At 38.6% G+C, this 25,402-nt stretch overlaps 1 protein-coding gene across 1 annotated transcript in view; it reads right to left on the minus strand.

Annotated features, from left to right (window-relative positions):
* Positions 1 to 5,198: 5,198 nt before the first annotated feature.
* Positions 5,199 to 25,402, minus strand: part of gmds (GDP-mannose 4,6-dehydratase) — a 244,909-nt gene continuing 224,705 nt past the window's right edge. Inside the window, exons 10-11 of the mRNA XM_059340705.1 lie at positions 6,959 to 7,027; positions 5,199 to 5,774 (exon numbers count right to left, since the gene is read on the minus strand). Coding sequence (XP_059196688.1) covers positions 5,712 to 5,774; positions 6,959 to 7,027 — 132 coding nt within the window. The 3' untranslated portion in view covers positions 5,199 to 5,711. The remainder of the gene's footprint in view (positions 5,775 to 6,958; positions 7,028 to 25,402) is intronic.

Consider the following 25,402-nt stretch of genomic DNA (forward strand, 5'->3'; position numbering starts at 1 on the left):
TTGATCTTAATTGGAGTGATTTATTAGCAGTGGAGATGCCACAGTCAGGGGCAATATTTAAATTCAAAGAAAAAAAGTAAGATAGTCAAAATATAGAGTGTAAAATATTTTAAATTATTTATTTACATTTCTAAATGCTTTAAAAAACGGTGGAAACTGACAAACAGCCCTTTTGGAAAATAAATAAGCAGTGTGTAGTTTGAGCCTGCGTGCATTTGAGTCTCGCATCTAGTTGGAGTTTCTAATTTAGAAGAAAAACGAATAAAACAGTAATTAAGGATAATATGATTTGCTTTACTGGAGAGGGAATATTTTATTGAAGTTTCGAGGGTCTGCGGCCTCACTTTGCGCTGCAGAGGCAGGATTTAACGTAGAGCAGAGCTGAAGTGAAATATCAAACAGGGAGGTGAACCAGACAAATGTTCTCTTTGACCTTCAGTATAAAAGCTTCAGTTTAACCTGCAGGTTGTATATTTTTAACACTCAGGTGTAAATAGATGCACGTGTGGCAGCAGCTCAGCAGTGGGGACTGAACTCACTGACGGCCTCGTCAGCAAAACAAATCAGTCATTACAAACCGAGCAGGCTTCCGTCTGACTGCTGCGTGTGAATGATGAGGGGAGCAAAAAAAAAAAAAAAAGAAAGAATAAATCATAAATCTGCAGCTGCATTTGTTTTGGATGTGTTTGGAAGAGATTTTGCCTAAAAGTCCTGCTGGTGCTCTGTGGGACGGGCTCAGTGAGGCAGAATTACAGCAGCACTGACTGAAATACTGCTGCTGTCAGATGTTTATTTATTTATTTCAGTGCTTCTTTGATGACAACCCAACTCAAATGAATGAATGAAATTATTAGGAATTAAATCTATATTATAATAGTTGTTCATCAAAACTTTTTACAGGCCTAACTTTTTTACGCCATTATTATTTTATTTTTTAAACGTGCTTGCAGATCATGGCAGCGTTGAGTTTTCAGTTAGGTATTAATATTAACATTATGGTGCTTTTAAATCTAATTTAAAAAAATGATTTATATATATAATATATATAATTATAAATAATTTAATAAACTTCTCAATGTTTGGCCCTCGAAATATAGGATATATGTAGACGAATTTAACTAACTATAATAATTATAACAATAACAATAACAACAACAACAACAACAACAACAACAACAACAACAATAATAATAATAATAATAATAATAATAATAATAATAATAATAATAATAATAATAATAAGACACTGGAAGTCCATGTGATGTTTGAATGGTAGCTAAAAATAACCTGATTTTGTCCTGTACCCTATTTATTTGACCTGCGACTCTGATCCTGCAGCCTGCAGGCGCTGAGGAGACTGTTTATTCTCTGAACCTGGAGCAATGTTAGTGAGTGTGTTAGTTTGTGTGTGTGTGTGTGTGCAGGTGTGTATCCCTGCAAGGCCGAGCAGGCAGTGAAAGCTTAAACGTGACTGTCAGTTTGAGGCCTGTGTGTATGAGATTTTAATGAGTCAGTGAAACTACAAATTCCAGCGTTGAACGCTCCCCAGGGCCCACAGTGAGATGAGTCAGGCTCATAAAGCTAACGTAAACAATGCTGCACTGCTGCGCCTTCCACATGGGGGTTAATGCAAGGTTGCAACTGCAGAATGACTCCGAAAAATCACATCATATGCACTGAAAGCTGCCCAGTAATAATAAAAAAACGAGATTATTGCTTCAAAACAAACGTCTCTGTGATGGATGCAGCACTCAGGGGTCAGGGAGGAAAACGCAGAGGCTCATTTTTCATTGTAGGGACAAGACAGGAGGAGGTGGTGGAGGTCAATGGAGAGGATGTCAACAATGCAATTTAGGAAAGGCCGGCGAGAAGCCTGCAGTGGAGCCTGCCAGTGCCTTATCTGAAGCACCTTCATTGAGACTGCGGGAGGACTCGTGCATTGTTGTGGCAGGTTATAAAAGAAAAGACTCCCAGAGGAGCAGAGGAGGGAAACGGTGCCAACACGTATAAAAAGCACAATAAAGCGCAGTCAAAAGACCTAATTAAGGAATTACTGGGTTATTGTGCCATGCCGTGTTTGAGGTTTAATGTTCAACTTAATTGACATCAGTTTAAAACACACGTCGCCTCGAGGGATTACAGTTGGGTGGGTATCTGCAGCAAAAAAACCGAAGACTAATACCAATATACTATATACAGTATACTGCTGCGTTATGGCGCGTTGTAAAGTGACCTTTTTTTAAATGTTGAGTATATACAAAAGTATTAACGCTCACTGAGGAGGGGCTATTTTCTTGCGCAGGCACGAATTTGGATTTTTAATTCGCTTCTTTTTTCTCCCTGAAGCACCGCTGAATTTCACACATTCTTCATCTGATGTAAAAAATAAAATAAAAGCATTATTCATCTATTATATTTTACCTTTAGAAAAAGTTTTGCAGCTGGATTCAAAACGCAAAACTTTAATAAATCACGGGGAGATCAGTGATATATAAACTCCATTCATGTTTTTTTCATGCAAAATCGCAGAATATTAAATGTAATCGTGCTTGTGAGGTCCTATAACGCTTATTTAATAACAATAATAATATAAATGTGTATTTTATAATAAAACTGTACAAACACGGAAGTAAATCAGTATTTGTATATAGATGAAAGATGTTTAACTTAAAATCCAGAATATTTATGGAAACTCTAAACTAATATTTAGCCCTAATTGTAATTGTGAGTTGTGTGTGTGTGTGTGTGTGTGTGTGTGTGTGTGTGTGTGTGTTCTCTCAGCTCGGTCTGTTGTGTCTTTAATCTTGCAGGATTCTGACACCAAATGTGCTTTTACAGCCTCAATTGTTGGTTTTTAACTCCTGCTAAGACAAATCTTTAATGTAGTTTACAGATCAGATCCTTCAGAGCAGTTTTGTCCCTCGTTTAACACCAGTGAGGTGAAATAAAACCTTTAATGTGTCCTCTGATGAATACTATGGTGAGGGTTTGTTTTAAACGTCACTGACTGGATTCTTTTAAAATAATATTTCATATAAATGTTCACCTCGTCCAAAATTTCATACTGAATTATTGCCACTTTGTGACTCCTACTCACGATGTAGTGAAACAATGTTGAAACTTAGTGTTTTATCTTTATCATTTTGAAAACACTTCTCTCTATTGTGTATAGAGAGCAGAGCTGTAGGGGAGTTAGACAGATGTCGTTTTTTTTGTCCCAATTGTAGCCAACTCTAGTACATATCCTCCAGCTGAAAAATGTATTAAATCATATTCTGTCGTTTTTAATTAAACACGACATTTAGCCACTAAAGTCCTCCAATGTGAATTGAAGAAAACATCAGTATATTTCTACTATCAGCAAGCCTAATCAACAATTTTACGCACTGAATAATACTATTAGTACCATTATTATTCAACAAAATGTGAATTTAGTATCTTCAGAATATGTTTTACTACGATCAAACTGTGTTTTAGAGTAAACAAGTCTGCTAAATATGTTCAAATACATTAACTTGAAGTTTTGAATGAAAGGCGCAGCTTTTCTTCTCCCTCCTGCAGCTTTAATTTGAGACAATACTTTCCCCTTAGTGTTCATTAGATCTGACAGAAACACTGGAATATTTTTTATCTTACAGGGACTTATGGAATCAGGAGTTTAAATCGACCGTTTTATCTCCTTAAAATGTTTGTTTAGCTGCATGAAGGTTTTTCAATTCTTTACATTCGCGGTCCAGATCCAGACGAGCTTTCCTTTCTGCGAGTGCCAGCAGAGTAAACCTGATCACAAGGCTCGCCTAATTGTTGTTGAGCTGTGCGCGCTGCACCTGCAGGCTCACTGTGTGTTTTGTGCTCTCAGCGCGGTTTCAGGGACCCAAACAAGCTCAGGGCCACATCTGGTTCCAATCCGGAGCGCGCACAGACGCAGCGCCGTCCAGCTTGATCACAGATAGACTCCTAAATGTCCTGTAGGTGTTGTCTCAGAGACACCCTGCTCACTGAGCCCCACAGGCCTCCGTACAAGCCAAAACAAGTAACCAAGTACATTTACTCTAGTAGTGTTCTGAGCTACTTGTATTTATATTTTATGCTCCTTGATACATATAAATCCTTTTATTTTTACTCCACTTTTATCTGCTTTTTATTTTTTACAGATAGGCCAATTACATTTAAGAAAATCCCCAAAATATGATGCATTGCTTCACAAATCTGCCCAACGATATATTATATAGGTTAATTAGCTACAAAATTAAAAATGCAATAATGTAATATAGACAACATAACACTGTCAGGATCCATTTTGCTAGGTAATGACAACTTTTATTCTGGAGATTTTTCTGAAAGTAGCTTAGTTTTTTCCTAGAATTTGTTTTTACATTGTGGTAGTTCTTTTACTTAAGGATCTGAATACTTCTTCTACTGTGAGTAAATTACCCTAAATAATGCATTACATAATAAAACCAAAAGGCCAATGACGTGTCACTGATGGTAGGCCCAAGAAACATTATTAAATATAATAAATAATACGTATAATACGTGTGTGATTTGCATTACATTTCCCAAGGGGGTGTAATTAAAATGATTTTTTTAACTTGAAAAAATAATACAATTAAAATAAAACAAGTTTCTCCTTTAACAGAGAGGATAAATCTAAGTATTTTTTAAATATCCACTGCAAGATGAGAAGTGTGTACCGTACCAGTGTGAAAACCTGAAGACTATCATCAAGACCAGAGCAAGTCCGGATCCAGGATCGACGCGCTCACTGCAGCAAGTCTGGCCAGACAAGAGGCGTTTGAGAGCGGAACTCTGGGACTCCGGGCTCCGGGCAGAGACGCACTTCCTGCCGAATAAAAGAGCGCAGTGTGCTCGCAAATTAAAAGCCTGGAAAGCCGAAGCGAGCCAGCCGACCTCTGCACAACCTGTGCAACACACACACGCTCACGCACCCACACACACACACACACACACACACACACACACACACACACACACACACACTTACACACACGTTCCTAATAACCATACATGCATTTAGGGTCTAAAAGGACAAACACACAAAAGACATGACGTGGACTCCTGGGAAACATCTTAATATTCATAACATAATGAATATATAAACATAATATAAACATAATAACATAACAACATAATTTGTCACATATTTGTGTTGCATCAGAAAACATTGTGACAACATGTAAAAAGTTCATTCTTTATTGTACTAAACGGTTCATTTATGTTACATTAATAACCCCATTAATTCATACTTTCCAACAAAACATAAATTATTCCTTCTTCTATTCATTTATATATTCAGTAATTTCATAATTTGACAGGAAAAAAACAAACTAATTTGACATATCAATCCATTCAATCACAATCAAAAGAAACAAAGACATAAATAAACCCTTAAAACGTGCCATCTCTATAAATTATGACATGATCAGTGTGGAAATATAAAAGGCATCTCTGCTATGTGATAACAAAACAAATCAAAATGACATGATGCTAAAAATAGACACACAGGACACAAAGGCAAGGAAAGGTTAAAGCTCCTTCACAGGGAAGAAAGGACAGGATTACTTCATTTGGAAAAGTGATAAAAGGTAAAAAATAAAATAAAAACAACAACAAAAAACATGTTCCTTCCACTGCTGGGAGAACAGGAGTGCTGAAAGCTTTTCGGACTGCTGATCTGGACTGATCCGGACTTAGGCGTTTGGGTTTTTCTTCATTAGCTGGATGTCCGCGTCCACCATCTCCTTCACCAGCTCCTGCAGACAGACACACAGTTTACAGTTAGTTTGTAAAGACTGACTCTTCATCTTTAATGAAAATGATGTGAAAACAAATACATCTCTTAATATAAACACAGCAGAATGACTGACTGTAATAAAATGCTTTGTCTTTATTTATTTACTCTGCGGTTTATAGGAGAGCTGTTATTAATAAAGACGCCACATCTCTTCAGTATCAGCTATAATTCAAACTTATTGACTTACAGACAGTATTTTAAAGAGTGAATAATGATTCAGGCTCGGCAACAAACCTCCTATTGTTTTGTTTTTTGCACCTACCAAACTGCACAGAATATAGACAAGTGTCAGGTCAGATCTGGACTCTTTTGCTTAATTTACAGTCAGTTCCTCATTTCATTCAAAATGTCAATTCTATATTTATGTAGGCAAACTTCTTGTTCGGCTGCTTGCATTTCCACAAAATTTAACTTGAGAACTTTGGCTCTTTTTGTTTGTTTTTATATTAATTATGTTTAGATTTCTCCAAAAATTAAAAATCAAAACTGACCAACTTACCCACATTTCCCCCCTTTAGTCACAAGATTATTTGATCATATCATGTTGTTGTTAAAATATAATAACGTAATAAAAAAAAACCCCAAAATACTTATTTGAATCTTTGCTTTACACATGTAGAGACTTTTCTCAGATGTTTTGTATAATGGTTAAAAACATTAAAAGTATAAAAATATTGTTTTATAATTGTGTTTTATTTCCATGCCAACCACCAAAACAGTTGGCGGAAAAACCTTTACAATAAGGAATTAAATTTAAATTTTATCTTCCCCATATTACTTGCAGTACGTTCGTATTAAACTGACATAAAACACAAAAAGTAGGACACGACTTGTTGGTTTTTGTTGCTTCTTGTGTGGATTTAATGGGCCTCAGTAGTCTGGTCTCAAAAACTATACACTCACTAACCCACTGCAAGAAATGTCACATCCCTCATCACACATCCTACATATGGAGATATAGAAATACCCACTCAGACACTCAATTGAAGCTCTGACCCAAATCCTTAAAGTCATTCTGTTTTATCTTCATTATGCGTTGTCCTCTCTGTGGTTGAATTACATTTCATCAAATCATTCCATGTCTGTGTACGTGAGCTGTAAAAATATCCTCGACCATATCGGCGGATTTCCTGAGACACGCACCTCAAAAGTCACCTTTGGCTTCCAACCCAACTTCTGATACGCTTTGGTGCTGTCACCTTGTAGGTAGTCCTGTTCAGTAGAGAAAGAGAAAAGGAGGGAAAGAAAGAAAGAAAAACAAATAATCTGTCATGTCTGATCTGATGTCTGCTTCGAAGAGGAGAATCCAGCTGATGTGTCGTCCTCACATAAAGATTCAATTCAATCTGCAAACTTGATGTCTTCAACAGGATGCAAGGGACGGAGGGTGATGATTACACACGCACACACGCACACACGCACACACACACACACACACACACACACACACACACACACTATCTCCCCTCTCTCGGGGAAAAAGGGAGGTCACAGAGTCTCGCTGGCCATCAATCCCCCCTCTCGGCTCCCCACCACCGATCTGTCCAGACAGCCCCCGTCGGTGCCAGAGGATGATGAATTGTGGGACTCTGGTGGTGTAACCCCCCCCCCCCACCACCCCCCTATAGCCCAGGACCCCCCACTCACCCCCTCCCCACCTCTTCAACCCCTTACTCATTTTCCACCCCTGTTGTGTTTTGCACCGGGTTCAAGATCCAGTGAGACCCTGCCTGAGACCACCAAAGAGACAGAAAAAAAGGGAAAACTTTTCCCTTTTTGTGCTCTATGTTTGTAAAGTTTCCTCTCTTTCTTTCTTTCTTTCTTTCTTTCTTTCTTTCTCTCTCTCTCTGGCTCTCTCTCTCTTTCTCCCACTTCTGTTTCCATCTAAATTTTGTGAGGGATTTTTTTTCATCTGGATTAAGTTTATATCAGAAACACACATGTTGGCCTCGAGGGGTCTAATAAAACACTTTGGTGAAACCTGATACTGAAGAATCTCCTTTATTTCAATTAACTGATACTGTATGTTTCTTAATCCGGCGGCTCATTCCAAAATTAATGACTACAAGCAAAACAAAGGCTTTTATTAAATTTTTTTCATCTAAATGCTTTCCCAAGAAGTATGTGCTGGTTTTCCCTCTATTTCTTTGTTGTTTTTACTCTGCACGGATCTTAAAATTCTGCACACTTTATGGCAAAAAGTATGTGGACACCCAAGCATTGCACTCATTTGTGATTGCTGAGCATTTTATTCCAGACCTGTGGGCATTTATTGCTGCTGTAAAGACCCGCACACTTCTGGGAAGGCTTTCCACAATATTTGGAACCTGGATGCGGGGATTTGCTTCAGTTCAGCCACAAGGGCATTAAAGCTGATTTGTAATTGTGCTTTTTAAGGGATTAAAGTGTAGCATATACATGTAGCCACTGTAGCAAAAATGCACCTCTTAAAAACAAGCACTTATGCAGACTGGGAGAACTGATTGTTCAACTTGATCGACGAGTTTCTGATGACAGTTGTAGGTAAATACAATAGGAAGCAAATTGAAAAACAGGAAAGTTATCTTCTACTTTTCAGTAACAAACATGTAGCATGTAAACAGTTACTGTGGGGAATATCACTGAAACATGATAAGGCCTTATCTTTAGTGATGCTATCAACAGGTGAAATCCAATTCTGAACCATAAATCAAAACTCAGTCAATAATTAAGTTGCTCTACGCAAAAAAAACAAACATCTTCATGGACCGGCTTTGTGCACAAAGGCATTGCAATACAGTCACAAGAATAAAATGTTGTTTGTTTCTGCAAATCAAAGATGCGTTGAATCTTCTCAACCCTGCAACCTGTTCTCATTCCCTACTCGTCACATACCAATCATTGGTAGGGCTCTACAGCGCAAGTATTTCATTTGCATTTGCCAATAAAATAGACGTGTGAACTGGAAAAATGATTTATGAGCACAATGAGCGAATAAATATTACTCGCTAGCCAGGGGTGCAGATGGGAATTTTGAACTGGGGGGGACGAAGCTGTCAGCAAATAATTTAAACTCAATGAGTTGTTTTTCCACTCCATGCCTGAACCAAAATATGTTTTATTTAAACCTTTTTATATGAACTGTAGTGTAAACAACAACCAACATACTAATATAAATAAAAAGAAGTTTGTACATGAAATTCCCAGCACAGCCAAACAAATTTACTGACTTGAAGCTGACTCAAGGAAGGACCCAAAACATCTCTCCTCCTTTCATTACCTTAACATAATGCTGGGCAATTTCTTATCTGTCCAGTCTGTCAAGCCTTTAGAACCAGCGTTTCCCACAGGTTTTTTTTGTCAGACATATTGCCCTAAAAGGCTAAATTTGGTGCCTCTCGCACATTCTAATGCCACAATTCCATCTTAATTTTTTAAATAAATTATTTTAAAGGAGAATAAGGGTTCTGTTTTATTTAAGGCATCATATTTTGACAGTTTTTGTTGTAAATTATGTGGTGGACTCTGCTAACACATCCATGTGCTCTTATTTTGAGTTAGTTAGTTAGTTGGAAAAACTGTCGATGTGAGGTGCAAAAACACAGGCATGTGTAGTTTAAATATGTATCAACAGTTACAGTTATTTTAATCAACACATTTTTCTCCGTGGTCCTAAATCTCTTTGTGTGCGCTAGATTTTTTTCATCAAGGAGTACATGAACTTCCTTTATCAGGAACCCTGGGCATGGCTTGTCAACACACTGGGGGACAAATCATGGTCCCAGTTTTAAACATGTGGTTAAACATGAATTCAAGCAAAAACTATTTGGTTAGGGTTAGGCAACAAAACTACTTGATTAGGATCAGAAAATTGTTTTTATTTGGGAAAAAATATATGTAGGTCTGTTACGTTACTTAAGTTTAAGTTTCAGATGTTTGTTAAACTACATCAACAAACTCCAAGAACAGGTTTTACATTGGACAACCGGTGCATGAAATACAGACGGGTGCCCCCCAAAAAAATCATATTATTGTATCTGTAGGTTGCAGAATCGAATTGCAACATTTCTTCTAGCGATGAGGCTGGGCATTGTAATGTTGAAACAGGAAATGGTCTTCCCCAAACTGCAGCCACAAAGTGGAAGCACATTATTGTCCAAAATATTGAATGCTGTGGCAATACATTTCCATTAATCGGAACCAAGATGACAAGGCCAAACAATGGAGCAGAGAGCAGAAGTGCTCAGGCAGCCTCATAGTGTAAAAAGAGAGAGCAGTGTTTTTATCTGACGTTCAACCTCTTGAAAATGTCTTTTCTGGGTGATCTTATTACAGAGGAACGCTCACAGCAGCACAGGCATAGTTCAGCCTTTTAGAGAGCAGGGACCCACATCTCAAAGAGGCTCCGCGGCGCTTAATCACACTCTTCTGATTACATACAATAGCAAGAACACTGAACACACACATAGTGAACAAGTACAGACCAAGTCGGTCTGTGACACTGCTCACTTTGAAAGCGCGGTTCAATTCCAGGTCTTTTTTATTTTTAACTCCACATGGTGCTCAGCCCATTTTCTCCTCCGTCCGTAACGGCAGCACAAACAGCTCTTTCTCATGTGAGCAGCTCTGTACATTACTCACATCCATTTCTGGCTCTGAAGTCATAACTGGAAACATTTTCAGACTAATTACCTACAGCAACGAGACATAATTCATCATGGGCCTGAATGTAATTATTATACGGTGACTTACTCCACAATTACATTAAATAATCCACTTTCTTCATAATTATATTGATTAGGTTTTGTAATAGAGGACATTTCATAGCTGTGTTTCAGATTGGCAGAAACTGAACCTGGTCTAAGTTCTGTGTCACCCATGGTTTGTATGGTCTTTGTTGATTGGTTGCTAAATGCCAAGAGGGCGGGTCTTATCTGATTCAAGGCTGTCAGAGGCTGATGCCAAAAATAAGGGAAGGAAAATAAATGCAGTAGTGGAGTGAAAAAAGACCCTGAAGTCGCCTTTCGTTTAGTTTCTGTCTGCGTGTACATGCAAATACAACAAACTGAAATAAACCCAAAGACATGACGTTGTGTCCTGTTGATGAAATGTTAAGAAACAACAGGACGGGTTGAAAAAATGCTACAGGAGAAGACCCCTGCTTACTGAGGCTAAGGTCAGAGCCTTACCTGAGCTGTCTTACTTTGGCAGCAACCAACAAAAACAAGGAGGAGATTTAATTAGGGTCAGAGCATCAACCACTTTCCCGAAGACCCTATTGGAATCGAAGTGTAATCACAAAATGAATTGGCTTTTTGCAGGCTTACTTACTTAAAAATTTGCGGAATTTTTAACGTGCGTCAAGTCTGGTTTTAATGAAGTGGAACCCAATGTTGAGCTTTCATGTAGACAAACGAAATTTGGTAGGCAGGTGTAACATGCGGAGATGCACAAAAAAGCCTCTTGGACCCATACCCTAAAACCAACAGGAAGTCAGCCATCTTGAATTAAATGTACATTTTTTTTGCAGTTTTTGCCGTTTTTTGGCCATTTTCAGGCTCCATACTGTAACATACTCCTCCTACAGCTTTAACCCGATTGACTTCAAATTTGGTCATCTTAAGAACTTTGTGATCATAAAACTTGTTTAGTTTGGATTTTGGCAAAAGGCAGTAGTGTTTCCATGTCCATAAATAGAATAGCATATAAAGCCTTTATTGTCACTGTATAACAATATACAATGAAATTGGGAGCACTGCTTCTCATTTGGTACCTTAAAGACAAGACTGGTGCATGTAATACAAGAAAAATATACTTAATAGCCATATAACACACTAAAAAGGCAATTATTTAAAAGAAGTACAGTAGTTTACAACCAATTTTGCTGGATGCAAGGTGATGACGTAATATATCTATTTGTGGCGATGCGACATTAATAACTGTAATGTTACGATGGTGAAATAAAGTTAACTTTCATACAGTAGGTTACTGGTAAGGCTGCAACTAACAGATTTGGTTTCTTGGTTGTAATTTTCTTGAGAATAATAAAGTTCCTTAGTAACGTTATGTCCTCATTATTAAGAGCTAACAGCGAGATAAAGCTCTGTAGCAAGGCTAAGTTAAGTTATAATGGGAGACTGTTTGATGTCTGTATTTCATAAATTAAATAGATAAAGATCAGTTAAGGATCGATTTTCAATCCTTTCAGATCCCACAAAAATAACCAAAACGGGCTTCGTTCAACCGGAACATTTTCCTCTCCAATATGCTGCAGTTTTACTAAAAAGAATATAGAAATGTAGAAAAAACAGAGCCTTGCATCTAAAGTCTTGCATTCGTATCGACATTTTTGTCAACAGCTGTCAACTTCCTGCTCTTCAAAATAAAGGTATTCCTGCAAACACGATCCATATAAATACTAAATTCCCAACTGCAGGTCATATTTACACATATATTTCCTGTAAACTTTTTGATCAAATATAATTTTACATTTTACTGATGCAAAATTTGTATTGCTGCTTGTGTTAAAGACACAATCAGTCTATTTGAAGTCTGGCACTTTGAAATGAAAAAGGGGATTTTGTGGAAAAACATGTTCAACATTTCAAATGATACAAAGCCTAACAGGAAATAGAAGAGTCATGACTTGTATTATCACCATCTTCGTCATCATCATCATCATCATCATCGTCACGCCTGGCCTCTGAGAACTCTGTCTGAGCTTGGCAGGAGAACATCTGTTGAAATCAGACCCTTGTCTGCTAAAGTCTGCCGTCTTAGCAGACAACCACACGGTTCAGCATCCAGGAAGTTAATCCAGCGCCTGGACTTTCTCAACCAGGATTTCTGCAGGTGACAGACAATCTCACCCTCGCAGATCTGTCTGCAGAGCACAGCTCAGTGGAATAAAAGCCGTTTCCAAACTGCTAACAAGAGCGTTCTGCGGCCAAGTGAACTCACCCCAAACAGAGCGTGTAGCAAATAATTCAACATGAACTACTAACAGATGGGGGCACAATATAATCTTCATATGGATCCGATCTGGAACCGAACCCACCCACCAACATTTTTTGGTATATCCTGTTTAAAGTAGCGCTCTGCCCCAGTCTGAAAAATATGCAGCAGTAATAATAACAACAAATGGGAGAAGAAAGCCGAAAATTAGCCGTGACAAAATTGTCCTTCACTCTGCGAGCATTAGACACATTTCAGAGATTAAACTCACAATCTGAGACCATGTTACAGGCAGCACAGTCCCTCAGGACTGATGTGTATCACGAGGAGGCATTACAATGGCTTCATATGCGAAGTTAGAAAAAGTAAGAGTTTTATTTGTCATGATGTTTCTAATGGATTCAGAGTGGGCAGATTTTGGTATTGGTAATACAGAAACATCACAGCTGGGACTTATTACCATAATCATTACTGTCACCATGATGCCATCATCACACACACCACACAGTGGAGTGTGAACATTTACTCATAACAGTCAGCTTAGGGTTACACAACACACACACACACACACACACACATACACACAGACACAGACACACACGAGTCTTTGTTTCCAGAGCTTTTGTTTAGTCAATATTATGTGAGGAAAGGAATTCAATACCATAGCACACCTCTGCCTCAGTGGTTGATGCTACAGAAGATACAAAAACCAATCGATTCAAGTTGCTAATTTAATTCAAGACAAAGTTCAACTTTGAGGTTTATGTCCTCATAAGCTGCACGGCAAAACAAAGCTTAAAATTGTGATATTTCTGTCAAAATCACTATATATTTTCACTGAAAATCAAGCAGGCAAGCAGTTTACAGAGAGCAGAGAGGAGAGGAGAGGTTGTAAAAATGCAAATAGTCCAACATGTGTAATATGTGGAGACCCCTTTACATTTTTCTTCCAGAACTCATGACACTTGTGGGCACTTGGGAAAGTGTTGAATATTTAAATTCCTTTAAATATATTTTATAAACCGGAGTGAAATTCAAGGCCACAGTGAGTAAAATGTAAAAAGAGCAAAAAACACCATGAAACGCCTTGTTGGTGTTCGGACGGTTAATAAGAGTAATGTTTGTATGGAATGACAAAGGAGAACTTGTTGATTATTTGATCAGAGCGGAGCATGACCCTTGACTACATGACTGTTCCTGCCATAACCTTGATGATACAATCTCACATACAGATGTGACGATTGCCATTTCTCTTCAGCTTCAATAAAACATCTGACTTCAATATCTGCATGGCCCATCCTTCGCCGTCTCTCCCTTCTCTGCCCGTTTCCTGACACTCTCCACTCTAATAAAGACGAGACGCCATAAAAAATAATCTTTAGAAATGTAAAAGTGAGAGACAAATAGAGTGTGATCATGCTCCATAAAGCACACAGGCAGTAAAAGGCACTCAGAGAAGGCATTTAACGCAAAGGAATTCTGCAATCACTGCAAGGCCTTTCAATAAATCACACGGCACACCGGAGGCTGACCCCCAAACACACAAACATGTAGCAGCATGTGATCACACACACACATACACACACAAGCACCTACAGCACTTGAATGTAAGGAAAGGTAGAAAAAAATGTCCCTAATAATATTTAGTTTTCCTCCTACTGAAAACCCACCCACTTACACATCAAACGATCTCAAGAAAACAACTCTCTTCTCCCTCCCTCTCTCTCTCTCTGAGGGGTGCATGCTGGGACACTATGATGTGGTTTTAGAAGTCCAGTAGCGTCTCTGGTATTTGTACAGTAGTGGACACGAGGCTGCGACTACGGAGACTTCAAAGAAAATCAGATAAAACGGCCCGAGAATGCTGTGAGAGTCTGGAGCCCATGGTCTCCACGTCCCCAGATGTTCAGACCTTTGACCTCGCTGAGGGGTTTTTGATGGAAGAACTCAACATGATCTTTAGCTTTTTATACGCAGGATGAGTCGCTATTACGACAACGATGGGGACACGAAGAAGGGACGAAGAGGAAGAGTCCGTTCTCCCTGCAGAGCCCTGCCAGGTGTGTGAGTGGGTAAAAGCGTGTGCAGGTGGGCAAACAAAAAAAAGAGAGAGCCTTTCAGGCTCCGAGTCACAAATCTGTCACTGGTCAGTTTCTAACGCACCTCCACCAGCATTGCCTCAACTTACTTTACAGCACAAAAGGCCCCCAGTTTCATCTGGAGGCAGGAAATAAGAGACTCATGTGGTAGTGTGCAAACCACTTGTCTATTTTCTCCAAAAAATAAAAATTATTATACTTACATTGCACTGAAAACTTTGCAAAGTTGAACAAATGGCAATTCAAATAAAATCATTTTGAATTCACAGACTGTATTTTGTACAATCACCAACTGATTGTGAGTGTGATAAACACAACTTAGATAAACTATAAAAGTGCTTCTCACAAGATAAAGCTCAAGATTTGTAAGATGATTTGAAAGAAAGAGAGTAATTTTGTGTTTGTCCTTTTTTGTACAGAGATTTAAAACTAATTGTATTAAAATGGAACAATCTGAGACATAGAGCTTATAGCTCCTCTGTTACATAATGCATCAAGTGATAAAGGGTCAAGAGTGAACATTTCTTGGCTTCAGGGGCCCCAAGCCAAAGGGCCGTGTAGCAGGAAACTAAAAGGTAACGTATGCAACTTTTTAATTTGCACTTTTAATCGTGTTGTGACATTTACAGATTATATTAAATCACCATTTTGTCTCTTCATGCTTTGGCAGCACAAGTGCATCTACATTTCTTACCAATAAAAGAAAGAAAAATGAAAAGTTTATCAGTTTGAACATACAAATATACCATTTTTTGTACAGTTCAATTGAATATATGTCAAAAAGGATTAACACATTATCGGATTATGCTTATATTTATCGGAACGTTGTCTAATGCATAAGAGAATAGTAATATATATAATATGTATGTTTTAGTATAGTATTTATATGTTTGGATGGCTATTTTATACATAAGATGTTACAATATGTCTTATGCTTCATCGCATGATTCATTTTTAATGTCTTATAATACGGTTTCTCTTATATTTGCTTTTAGGTAGAAAAACTATTTTAAATAAATAAAAGCTCTTCATTCACACTATACAATGTTTACACCAAGATAAATACAAAACCCCAGCCTGCATGTTTTCTACGGCTGCACTGTTCCATCCAGTGGAAACATTCTACATTTAGCCTGATATTTTTGGCATCTTTAGGAATGCCGCCATCTTTCTGTGGGTTTGATTTTGATTTGTGATGACTGGTGTTGAGAGGGTTAAATGTCTGTGTCCCTGTGAGTGAGCATACTTCAGGGACTGGAAGTTTATTATTATTTCTTCACATTAATAAAACATCACAGAAATACGTTTAGATGAATTGTGAGATTCTGCATCTTTAGGAATCCAAGACAGTTATTAGCCACTCCCAACTACAGGTCAAAGGTCACGTCCAATGTGCATGTGTGTGTGTGTGTGTGTGTGTGTGTGTAAGAGAGAGTGAGAGAGCGAGCTGTGTGAGTTATAGCTCAGGTTTCCTTCCCTGACTCCCCATGCAGCTTGGCCTGCACACAATGTGTTGAGTGACCTCTAAAGGGTGGCCCTGTCACCCTGATGAGTATGTTCACTACATGCACACGCCCACGCACGCACGCACACACACACGCACACACACGTACTGCAGCCTCAAATCGTAAAAGAGTAAACATCTTGATTTACAGAGGGACCACTGCAGGACACACATAAAAAAAAAACAACAGGAAGCAATTAACAGGAAAGCAGGAAAATGTGAATCTCTGCAGGAAAACAGTAAAATCCATCGGTGATATTAAAAAAGCCAAAACATCACATCAGAAAGTGCACTCCACTTCATCTCCTCGCCTCCTCTGGGCTCTGCTGTGTTGATTGCTCTCCATCACTGCTCATTAAAATTCCTGGGGGAGCCGTGTGATAAATATTTACGCGGCTGAGGACACACTCCACACACACTCCAAACACACTCGAGCGGCTGGATCTAACTGCCGATAGTGTTAAGTGCCCAGAAGGCTCTGGCAGCTAGAGAGAGATCCGCAGCCCGTCGGCCACGTGGTTGTATACGTGAGGCGTTAACTGTCAAGATAACGGGGAGGAGGGCGTCGATTTACGACCATTAATCAGCTTTTTATTTGTGTTTCTGTGCGTGTGTGTGTCCAAGGATAATCTTTTAATGTGTGAAGTTTATGGAAATGAAGAGGAAAATATCACACATTTGCACATCTGGATATAAACGCATTTGCAGACACACACACACACACACACACACACAGAGTGTAACCACAGTGGAGCTGGACTCCTCACTACTGTTCCACTAAGCTGTTGCCGACCCCCCCTCCCTCCTCCTGTATTCTATTATTCCTGCGGACGGGAAACAGATCATAATTCCTGGAGTCAGCAGAAAGCTGTAGACTGAGAGAGTGAAAGATGGAGGGAGGGGGGAGAGAGGGAGAGAGAGGGAGGGAGAGATAGAGAGAGAGAGTCACGGGCCTCAGGTGACTGTTCACTTCCACTGAAATCAAACTGTGCAGTTCAGTGATTTCCAGTGAAAAGTGTGTTTAGTCTGTTTGCACGTTAGTATAATAAAGTTTGGATGAAGTAGCGCCTTGTGCATTACAGTGTGTGTGTGTGTGTGATGTGTGCTCTCAAGCCTCTGGTTGTTTCATATTTCAGCACACATCAAAGGGGAACACAATTTCCATTCTTTAAACAACATGAGAGAGAGAGAGAGAGAGAGAGGAGAAGGGAAGAGAGGGAGAGAGAGATAGAGATAGAGAGAGAGAGGGAGAGAGAGGGAGAGAGAGAGAGGGGAAAACATCACCCAGCCTTATCTTAATTGTCGTGTAATCTGTGTGCAGGGCCTGTCGGGGTTTGACACCCAGCCGCCGTGTTTAAAAGTAGATGATTGTTGAACAGCTTCTTGTTTTTTTGTAGTTTTCATAGTTTTTTCCATCACTCGTGTGAATTAAAATAACATATTTCGGTAACGCTTTATATTAAGGTCCTTGTAATAACCATTAATTAACAAGTAATAAGGCCCTTGTAAGTCCTTACAAGATGCTTATTAACATTATTGTGTGTTTATAAGCTTATATAAGTGTTAATAATGGCATTACAATCACCCATGACCCACCCATTATGTCTTTGCCATGCCTTTATTAATCTTATTTTGTTTGCTTATTGATATTAAAATATACTTTATTGCTCATCTATTATAAGTTAACTATAACTATAAGTTAACTATCTACTACCGGATCTAAAGCGAGAACAATGCCTTATTACTTGTTAATTAATGGTTATTAAGGACCTTATTATAAAGCGTTACCCATATTTCTCACCAGAAACATTGCAAACAGTGCTAGATAGAGGGGAAACAAGATGGATGAAAAATATATTGGGTGCTCTTGGACAAAATCTATTTTTTATGTACATCATGTTATTATCAGGGTCATGTGATTGCCTCCCATTGGCTGTTATGAGGCCACACCTGTGATGTCTGTGTGTTTAATCCCTAATAAAGATCTACACTGCACATTCAATCTTATGACAATTTTATTGTTATATTGGTGTTCTTCATATTATATTCAATATTCTTTTTATACTTACATTGCACTTTATGTTTCTTACTGTTACAGTACTTAGCCTCTTTTCCCCCGCTTAATATAGTTGTTTATTGCATGCAATAAACAGCAAGAAAAGTCCTTGATACAGTGGTCGATACATGCTGGATTACATTTTTTAGTTTAAAAAATATATGAATGAGCCACTTAATATTTCTCATCTCATTTGATATTTTTTCTTATCGTTTAGAGTGCCTGTAATAAAGCTTTAGAAGAGGGTGCATGGAGCATTGCAAAACCACAAATGAAAGTTGTGTTAAATGTCCTTTATTTCTGCAGACTGACACCAAAGTTCCCTTTATGGTTACTCAGTGTGTTGCATAACTGTGTGCATGTTCATTCTTATCTATGATTCATCTCTGAGTCTCTGCTGACTGAGGTCTGCATGTGGGAGTAATGCACATAATAGTATATTGTACTTGTCTTCTTGCACAACTGCACCTCAGACGCTGATTTTTAAATATATTTTATGAAGAGACATCATTTTGTGAACCTTGTGTCTTTGTAACACAGACCCCCTAAGGAGAATCACTGGTTTAGATAAGGGATAAACTGGACCTGCTTGAAATCCAGTTTGATTGCTGAGTTTGCAGTGCAGTCTTGTAAAGCCCGGGCTGATGGGTAAAATGTTATCATAATCCACAGGATTGCTAGATTACACAAACCAAAAAAAAGCATGCCAGTTTTCCTCTGAGAAGTCTGGAATAGCACATTTCAACTGGGCTTTGTATTTTTGAGTATGGATCCAAGAGAAAAACAAAAAGTGTTTAAGTGCAGTGTCAACTCACCTGGGTGGTAGGGACACCCCAAACAGGATATGATTGACAGGCTTCACAGAAAAAAGTGAAAACATTGTTTTGAAAAATAAAATGTTCCTTTTAAAGTCAAGCTCTAAACTCAGCTTTTTTCTGCTAGAATTAATTGACATTTAAAAATTTTTTTTTTTTACATATTTTCAGAGAGAATCTTTAACTTCTTTCCACTCTTTATCTTAAAACATTTTTTTAGGATTTTACTGATTACTTTAAAGACTCTTCCTGGCCTGGCTCCCTGCTACATCTATGACCTCTTAGTACTGTACACACCAGCAGGTACTTTCAGACCTTCAGGCAGAAGTCTTTTATCTGATCTAGAGTCCAGGCTGAAAACATTAGGGGATGGTTTGCAGTCAGGACCCCAAGACTCTGGAACAATCTGCTGGAAGAAAATCAGGTCGGCTGAATAAGTGATCTCCTTTATTTTCTTTGAATCATCTTTTCTTCCCTGTATGTATCAGTTTTCTTTTAAAACCTTAATATCCTTTATACATAAAGATGGTACCACTTTATATTAAGATAGACATATTCAAAATGAATTAGTTGCTTATTAGCATGCACATTAGTACCTTTTTGGCTCGTAATTAGTCATTATTAATCACTTATTAATGCCTTATTCTGCCTGGCCTTATTATACAACCAGTAAGCCATTAACTAAGAGTTTTCCCTCAGTAACTTCAGCATTATTGCTTATTAGTAGTAAGTAAGGAAGTTGTTGTATATGAGTTATGATCTCAACATGCTTTATAATATGGACTTTATAAGGTGGTAGTGATGTAGGAACAGACCATGTTCACTAAGTGTTATTAAGGGAGAATAATCATTCTTTTGGTACTACCACCTTATAAAGTCCATACAAAGCAAAACATATTAAGATCATAACTCATATACAACAACCTTACTTACTACTAATGAGCAACAATTCTGAGGTTAACTCTGAGGAAACTCTTAGTTAAAGTCTTACTGGTTTTATAATAAGGCCATGCAGATTAAGGCATTAATAAGTACTTAATAAAGACTAATTAAGAGCCAATATGTTACTTAATAAGCAACTAATTAATGTTGAATACGTGTACCTTAATATAAAGTGGTACCATGAAGATTATTATTATTATTACTACTCAAGTTAGTTTCTGAGATTGTGGGAATATGGCAACAACACTACAACAGAGTCAGACGGTAAAAGAAACACAAAGCAGTCAGACAACAGTGTAACTAAACAACTTCATATAAAAGTAAAAAAAATAGGCCACCTGAAATGTTGGTTTCATCTGCTATTGAAGAGAAAATCTGTTCAACCTCCTGCCCCTTTTGGCCTTCTGTCACACAAACTAAACAATCTACACACGCGCACGCACACACGCGCGCGCACACACGCGCGCGCGCACGCACACACACACACACACACACACACACACACACACACACACACACACACACACACACACACACACACACACACACACACACACACACACACACACACACACACACACACACACACACACACACACACACACACACACACACACACACACACACACACACACAGTGGAGGTGATATATGTGGTCTAATTCAGGCCTTGGCTGAGCTCTCGGCAGTGTCGGGGTTAGGCGAGGTGGTTCCACACAAAATCTGCAGCCCTCAGCTCCCAACACACTATTTATTAGTCTCTCGCTCTTTTTCACCCCAGCTGCTCTCTGAACATGCGAACGTACAACCTCCTCCCTCCTCTCTGATCCATCGCTCATTCTCTGCATCCAGTCTGGTTCCTGCAGATGAATGCTTGGTTTTATATACGCACATTTACAGGATGCTCTAAACTCTCACACAGCTTGTAGCAGCATGGTGATCAATAAATATTTGATACTTTTTTTGGAAATATGGGAGGTTTGGATGTTTGTCTCCATTTTGTTGGTAAAATAATAGAATAGATTATTTAATCTGCTATATTTGTTGATGATATTAAAAAAGGTCAGAGGTTGCAGGACAAATCAAAGGGACTGTGAGGCAATAAAGAGGACGGAGAAGAGGAAAAAACATTTTCTTCTAACTTTTCTGGTATCTTTTCTGATAACATGAAAGAAAATGGAAACATTTGGTTTCACAGAATTAATACTTCTTAAATACTTAATCCGGCCTTTAAATACGCTATACATTTATAAAACACACGCTGATTAATGTTAAAAATATGGTAAAATGAATGCAAAATGTTTTAAGGCTCATAAATAGATTAAATGTTTTAAATAGAGTAGTCAAAACACACTAAAAGAAATCTTACTTTCCATTAATGGTGTTTATCCATGGGAACGTTTTGGTGGTTTTTAAGGTTTTTAAGGTTTTTTTCTTCAGCCCAACACAAAAAAAATGGTGAAAAATGATTAAAGTTAATGGTAACATCTATTCTAAATACAGTTCTTTGGCTATTCTGGATAATCTAAACATTTCTCCCTCAGGAATATTTCTTCAGTGGAAAATCATTACTAGGAACGCAGTGACACTGCTAAAGAGTCATGAATTAAGCATTTAATTATGGAACAGTTTTGAAGTAAAAAGTAAAAAGGAGGGCGAGCAGGAGGAAAAGAGAGGCTTGAATGGGCATGCCCATCGGCCCTGGGTCAACAGATTTGCTCCCTTTCCTTCTTCCCCCTGTCGTCTCTATCCTGCCATCCAGCGTGAAGACAGAAGGAGAGGAAGAGCCAGTGTCGGTGCTGCAGGGGGGGTTTGAATGACACATGTGGAGGAGGAGGAGGGACCAGTCTTCTATAGGCTACATCTCCTCCAGAACGGCGTTTCCTCTCTGAGCAGCATTCCTCATCTTATCAGCCCCAATAATCTGCCGTTCTCATCGTGCCCAAACAGGGAGAGCCAGAACCTGAGAGTGTGAGTGTGTAGGAGAGACTCCTTCACCCACTCTCTCTCTCTCTCTCTCTCTCTCTCTCACACTAACTCTCTTTCTCTGTGTCTGTTGGCTGGTGATAGAGTGATAAAGCCGGGAGAAAAACAGCGAGCTGTCTACCGCTCAGAGGAAGTGGTCTCTCCATCCCGCAGACAGAGCATGCTCCAAAATCCAAAGTGTCTCAAAGAAGGGGAGGTGACAAGGCAGGAAAGTAACTAAACTGTGCTTCAGTACACTTTTGAGGTACTTGTGCTTTACTTCAGTACATACATATTATGCTATTTCATTCTTCATTTAAAAAATCTTAAGAACTGTAGATTAAACTACAGAACAAGATGCAACATTGCCTTATTTCCACTGCATATTTTGGTACGTTTCTCACTTTTGCTACCAGGTCTTTTCCCCCCACTATAGATAGTGCCAGCTCTGTCATTGTAAGCGCGATTCCCAGCTATAGAAACGCTTAAAACAGTGAGACTGCCATGACATCATCTTCATCGCAACATAATGTCTTGTACTTGAATGGGTAATGTGTGAAGTACAGTTATTGCTGTAGGCTATTTTATATTTTTCTATCCTTGAAATGTTTTTTCTTTATTGTTTTACTATTTATTCTGTATGTTTTGAGACATGTCTCTGGTGAAACCAAAGAGGAATTTCCACTCAGTGGATAATAAAGTTTTCATATTCGTATTCGTCTGCATTTTGGGGGCGCTGTGCAGCATTACTTTATTTAAATTGCAACATGCAGCATCACACCTGTGGATACAAGTGTCTTTTTATGTGCATTCCTGCTTTGTTGACCCTTTTGAGTTTTGGGCTTTTATTGTCAATATATGAATACTTTCCATTCTGCCTGTATATACCATTCAAAAAATGTTTACCATGCCATGTTAGGTATTATTTCTTTCAGCACAACCTCACCGATATGGCCTGATAATTATTTCTTTCACTTTGACTTACTGGATCAGCATTTTTAGTCCCAAAAACATAAAATTAGATTTCGAGAATTATGTTTTTTTACTTTCCAAACAAGATCATGCTCAAAAAAGAGTTTTAAATGTTGCAAACGTTAACACGGGTTACACATATAACTTATAAGAGGTAAAATGAGGATAGCATTTAGTTCTATATATTTATACGAAATATATTTGACCTTATCTCCGGTTTTACTCCGCCTCTAATCATCAAACAAAACCCGGCATGGAATTTCAAGCCAGTACTTTAAAGGGAAGCTTACGACAGGAAACACACTGCTTAATTTTTCATGTCGAAACGCCATAAGGAAGTCTCGTGACCAGAGGGCTTCTGGTGAAAATGTTGTGATGCACAATGTAAAAGTTTCCACACTTTTTTTGTAATGTTGTGTTTATGAATCGTATAAGTTTCCAACCAACGTGAATGCAAAAATTAGCATACTGCTAACATAAATCTGCTGTTCATGTTGCGATCTGCATTCCTTTGACTCCTCCCTATAACTCAGAACAACATGGCTGACAAATAGGCCAGACGATCAGACAAACACATTGGCATAACGTAAGAGAGAACAAAGGGGAAAGGTACAATTATGACCTAAATTGTTAGTTGTAAGTATCAATCACAGTTCACAGACTGATTGACCGGTTGAACCACCATAATTTTCACTGTGCAATTCTAATAGTGTAATTAAATCTTACGAGCGTTACTGTGGGAGTGTCACTTTCACTTTTAACATCAAATACAGCCGTTAAGATGTAGGTTAACAGTTGTCTCATTGTCTGTGCCACGTCATTATAACTGAGAGAACAGACAACTTGAGCAACAAAGTAAAAACAAAGCTGTAAAAAAGAAAGAAAGAAAGAAATATTTTTCTTTAAATGCTATTTTAATGAAGTTCCTTACTTGAAAAGGATGTAAGTTGTGCTACTTTTGCATGTGTGAAAAATCAAATACTTCTTCCACCTCTGCAGCGAAGAGAGAGAGAGAGGGAGGGAGAGAGAGGAAAAGTAATGCGACAGAGCAGCCTTAGGGTTACAGGAATGTTGGGGCTCCTGAGTTCAGGAGGGTTTGAAAGTGTGTGTGTGTGTGTGTGTGCGTGTGTGTGTGTAAGACATATGAGTGTGTGAATACTGGGGTGACTGAAGAGAGCAGCCACAGAATTAATTACCCAATCAAGATAACAAGCCAGGGAAAGACATTAGAGAGGTCACTCTACAATTAACCTCTCATTCTAAACCTCTCTCTCTCTCACACACACACACACACACATGCGCACACGCACACGCGCGCGCAAAATGAAAAAGTAATAGAGTTTGAGGTTCACTGCAGAAAACACTGAATAGAAGTCACAGTTTAAAAATCATTATCCAGCACTGACTTTCGCTGACCACTCAATCTGAAGTGCTTTCATTTCGAAAGCAATTCCTGTATTTTGTTATTATTTGAGGGAGGGTAAAGTGACTCTACCTGTCCCGGTGCAGAATCCCCGGGTTGTTTACAGTGGGAAATTGAGTGAGTCAGGGGCTCGAGTGGAGTGGAGTCGGATGTGGTTCACACATTCCACCAGAGACTCAGATTACACTGCAGGAAACACCGGCCTGCAAGACACACACTGCCTGACTCCTGTGATTTATAAACACACTGCTGTAAGACACACACATATGACACGCACACACACACACACACGCACACGCACACACACACACACACACACACACACACACACACACACACACACACACACTCGCAAAGACACACATTAAAATCTCAGCTGCTGGCTTGTGAGCCGGTGCTACACCTCCATCCCTCACTCACTTTCCTCCTTTCCTTTCCTTCCTTCCTGCCTTTCCTGTCATTCTCAAAGTCTGGGCTCTCAGTTCCACTCGTGTTTTCTCCTTCTGGCGCTGATTACAATGAAGACGAGACACCAGAGGGATGACATCATCACAAGTACTACATCTAATGTATTTATGAGGTGGCTTCTCGTACTAACAACTATCGCAGTGTTCTGCAGCCCAAAAATGCCATCAAAAAGTTGTTAAATTATAACATATCCAAGTTCCAACACTTGCATATCAACATGTTATCATAAGCAACTTTTGCCTTATTTTACATCAGCTGCATATGCATGGAGCCTTTTATTCATTAGTCATCAAAACCTTAATTAGCGTAAAGCGACACTTTCTGAAATATAGTTTTTGGATTAAGAAAGAGACACTTTCTGCCAACAAATGCCTTCATTAAACTTAGACTTAAAATTAGACTTTTTCATCAG

This window comes from Centropristis striata, chromosome 9, assembly GCF_030273125.1.
Source record: "Centropristis striata isolate RG_2023a ecotype Rhode Island chromosome 9, C.striata_1.0, whole genome shotgun sequence".
NCBI lineage: Eukaryota > Metazoa > Chordata > Actinopteri > Perciformes > Serranidae > Centropristis > Centropristis striata.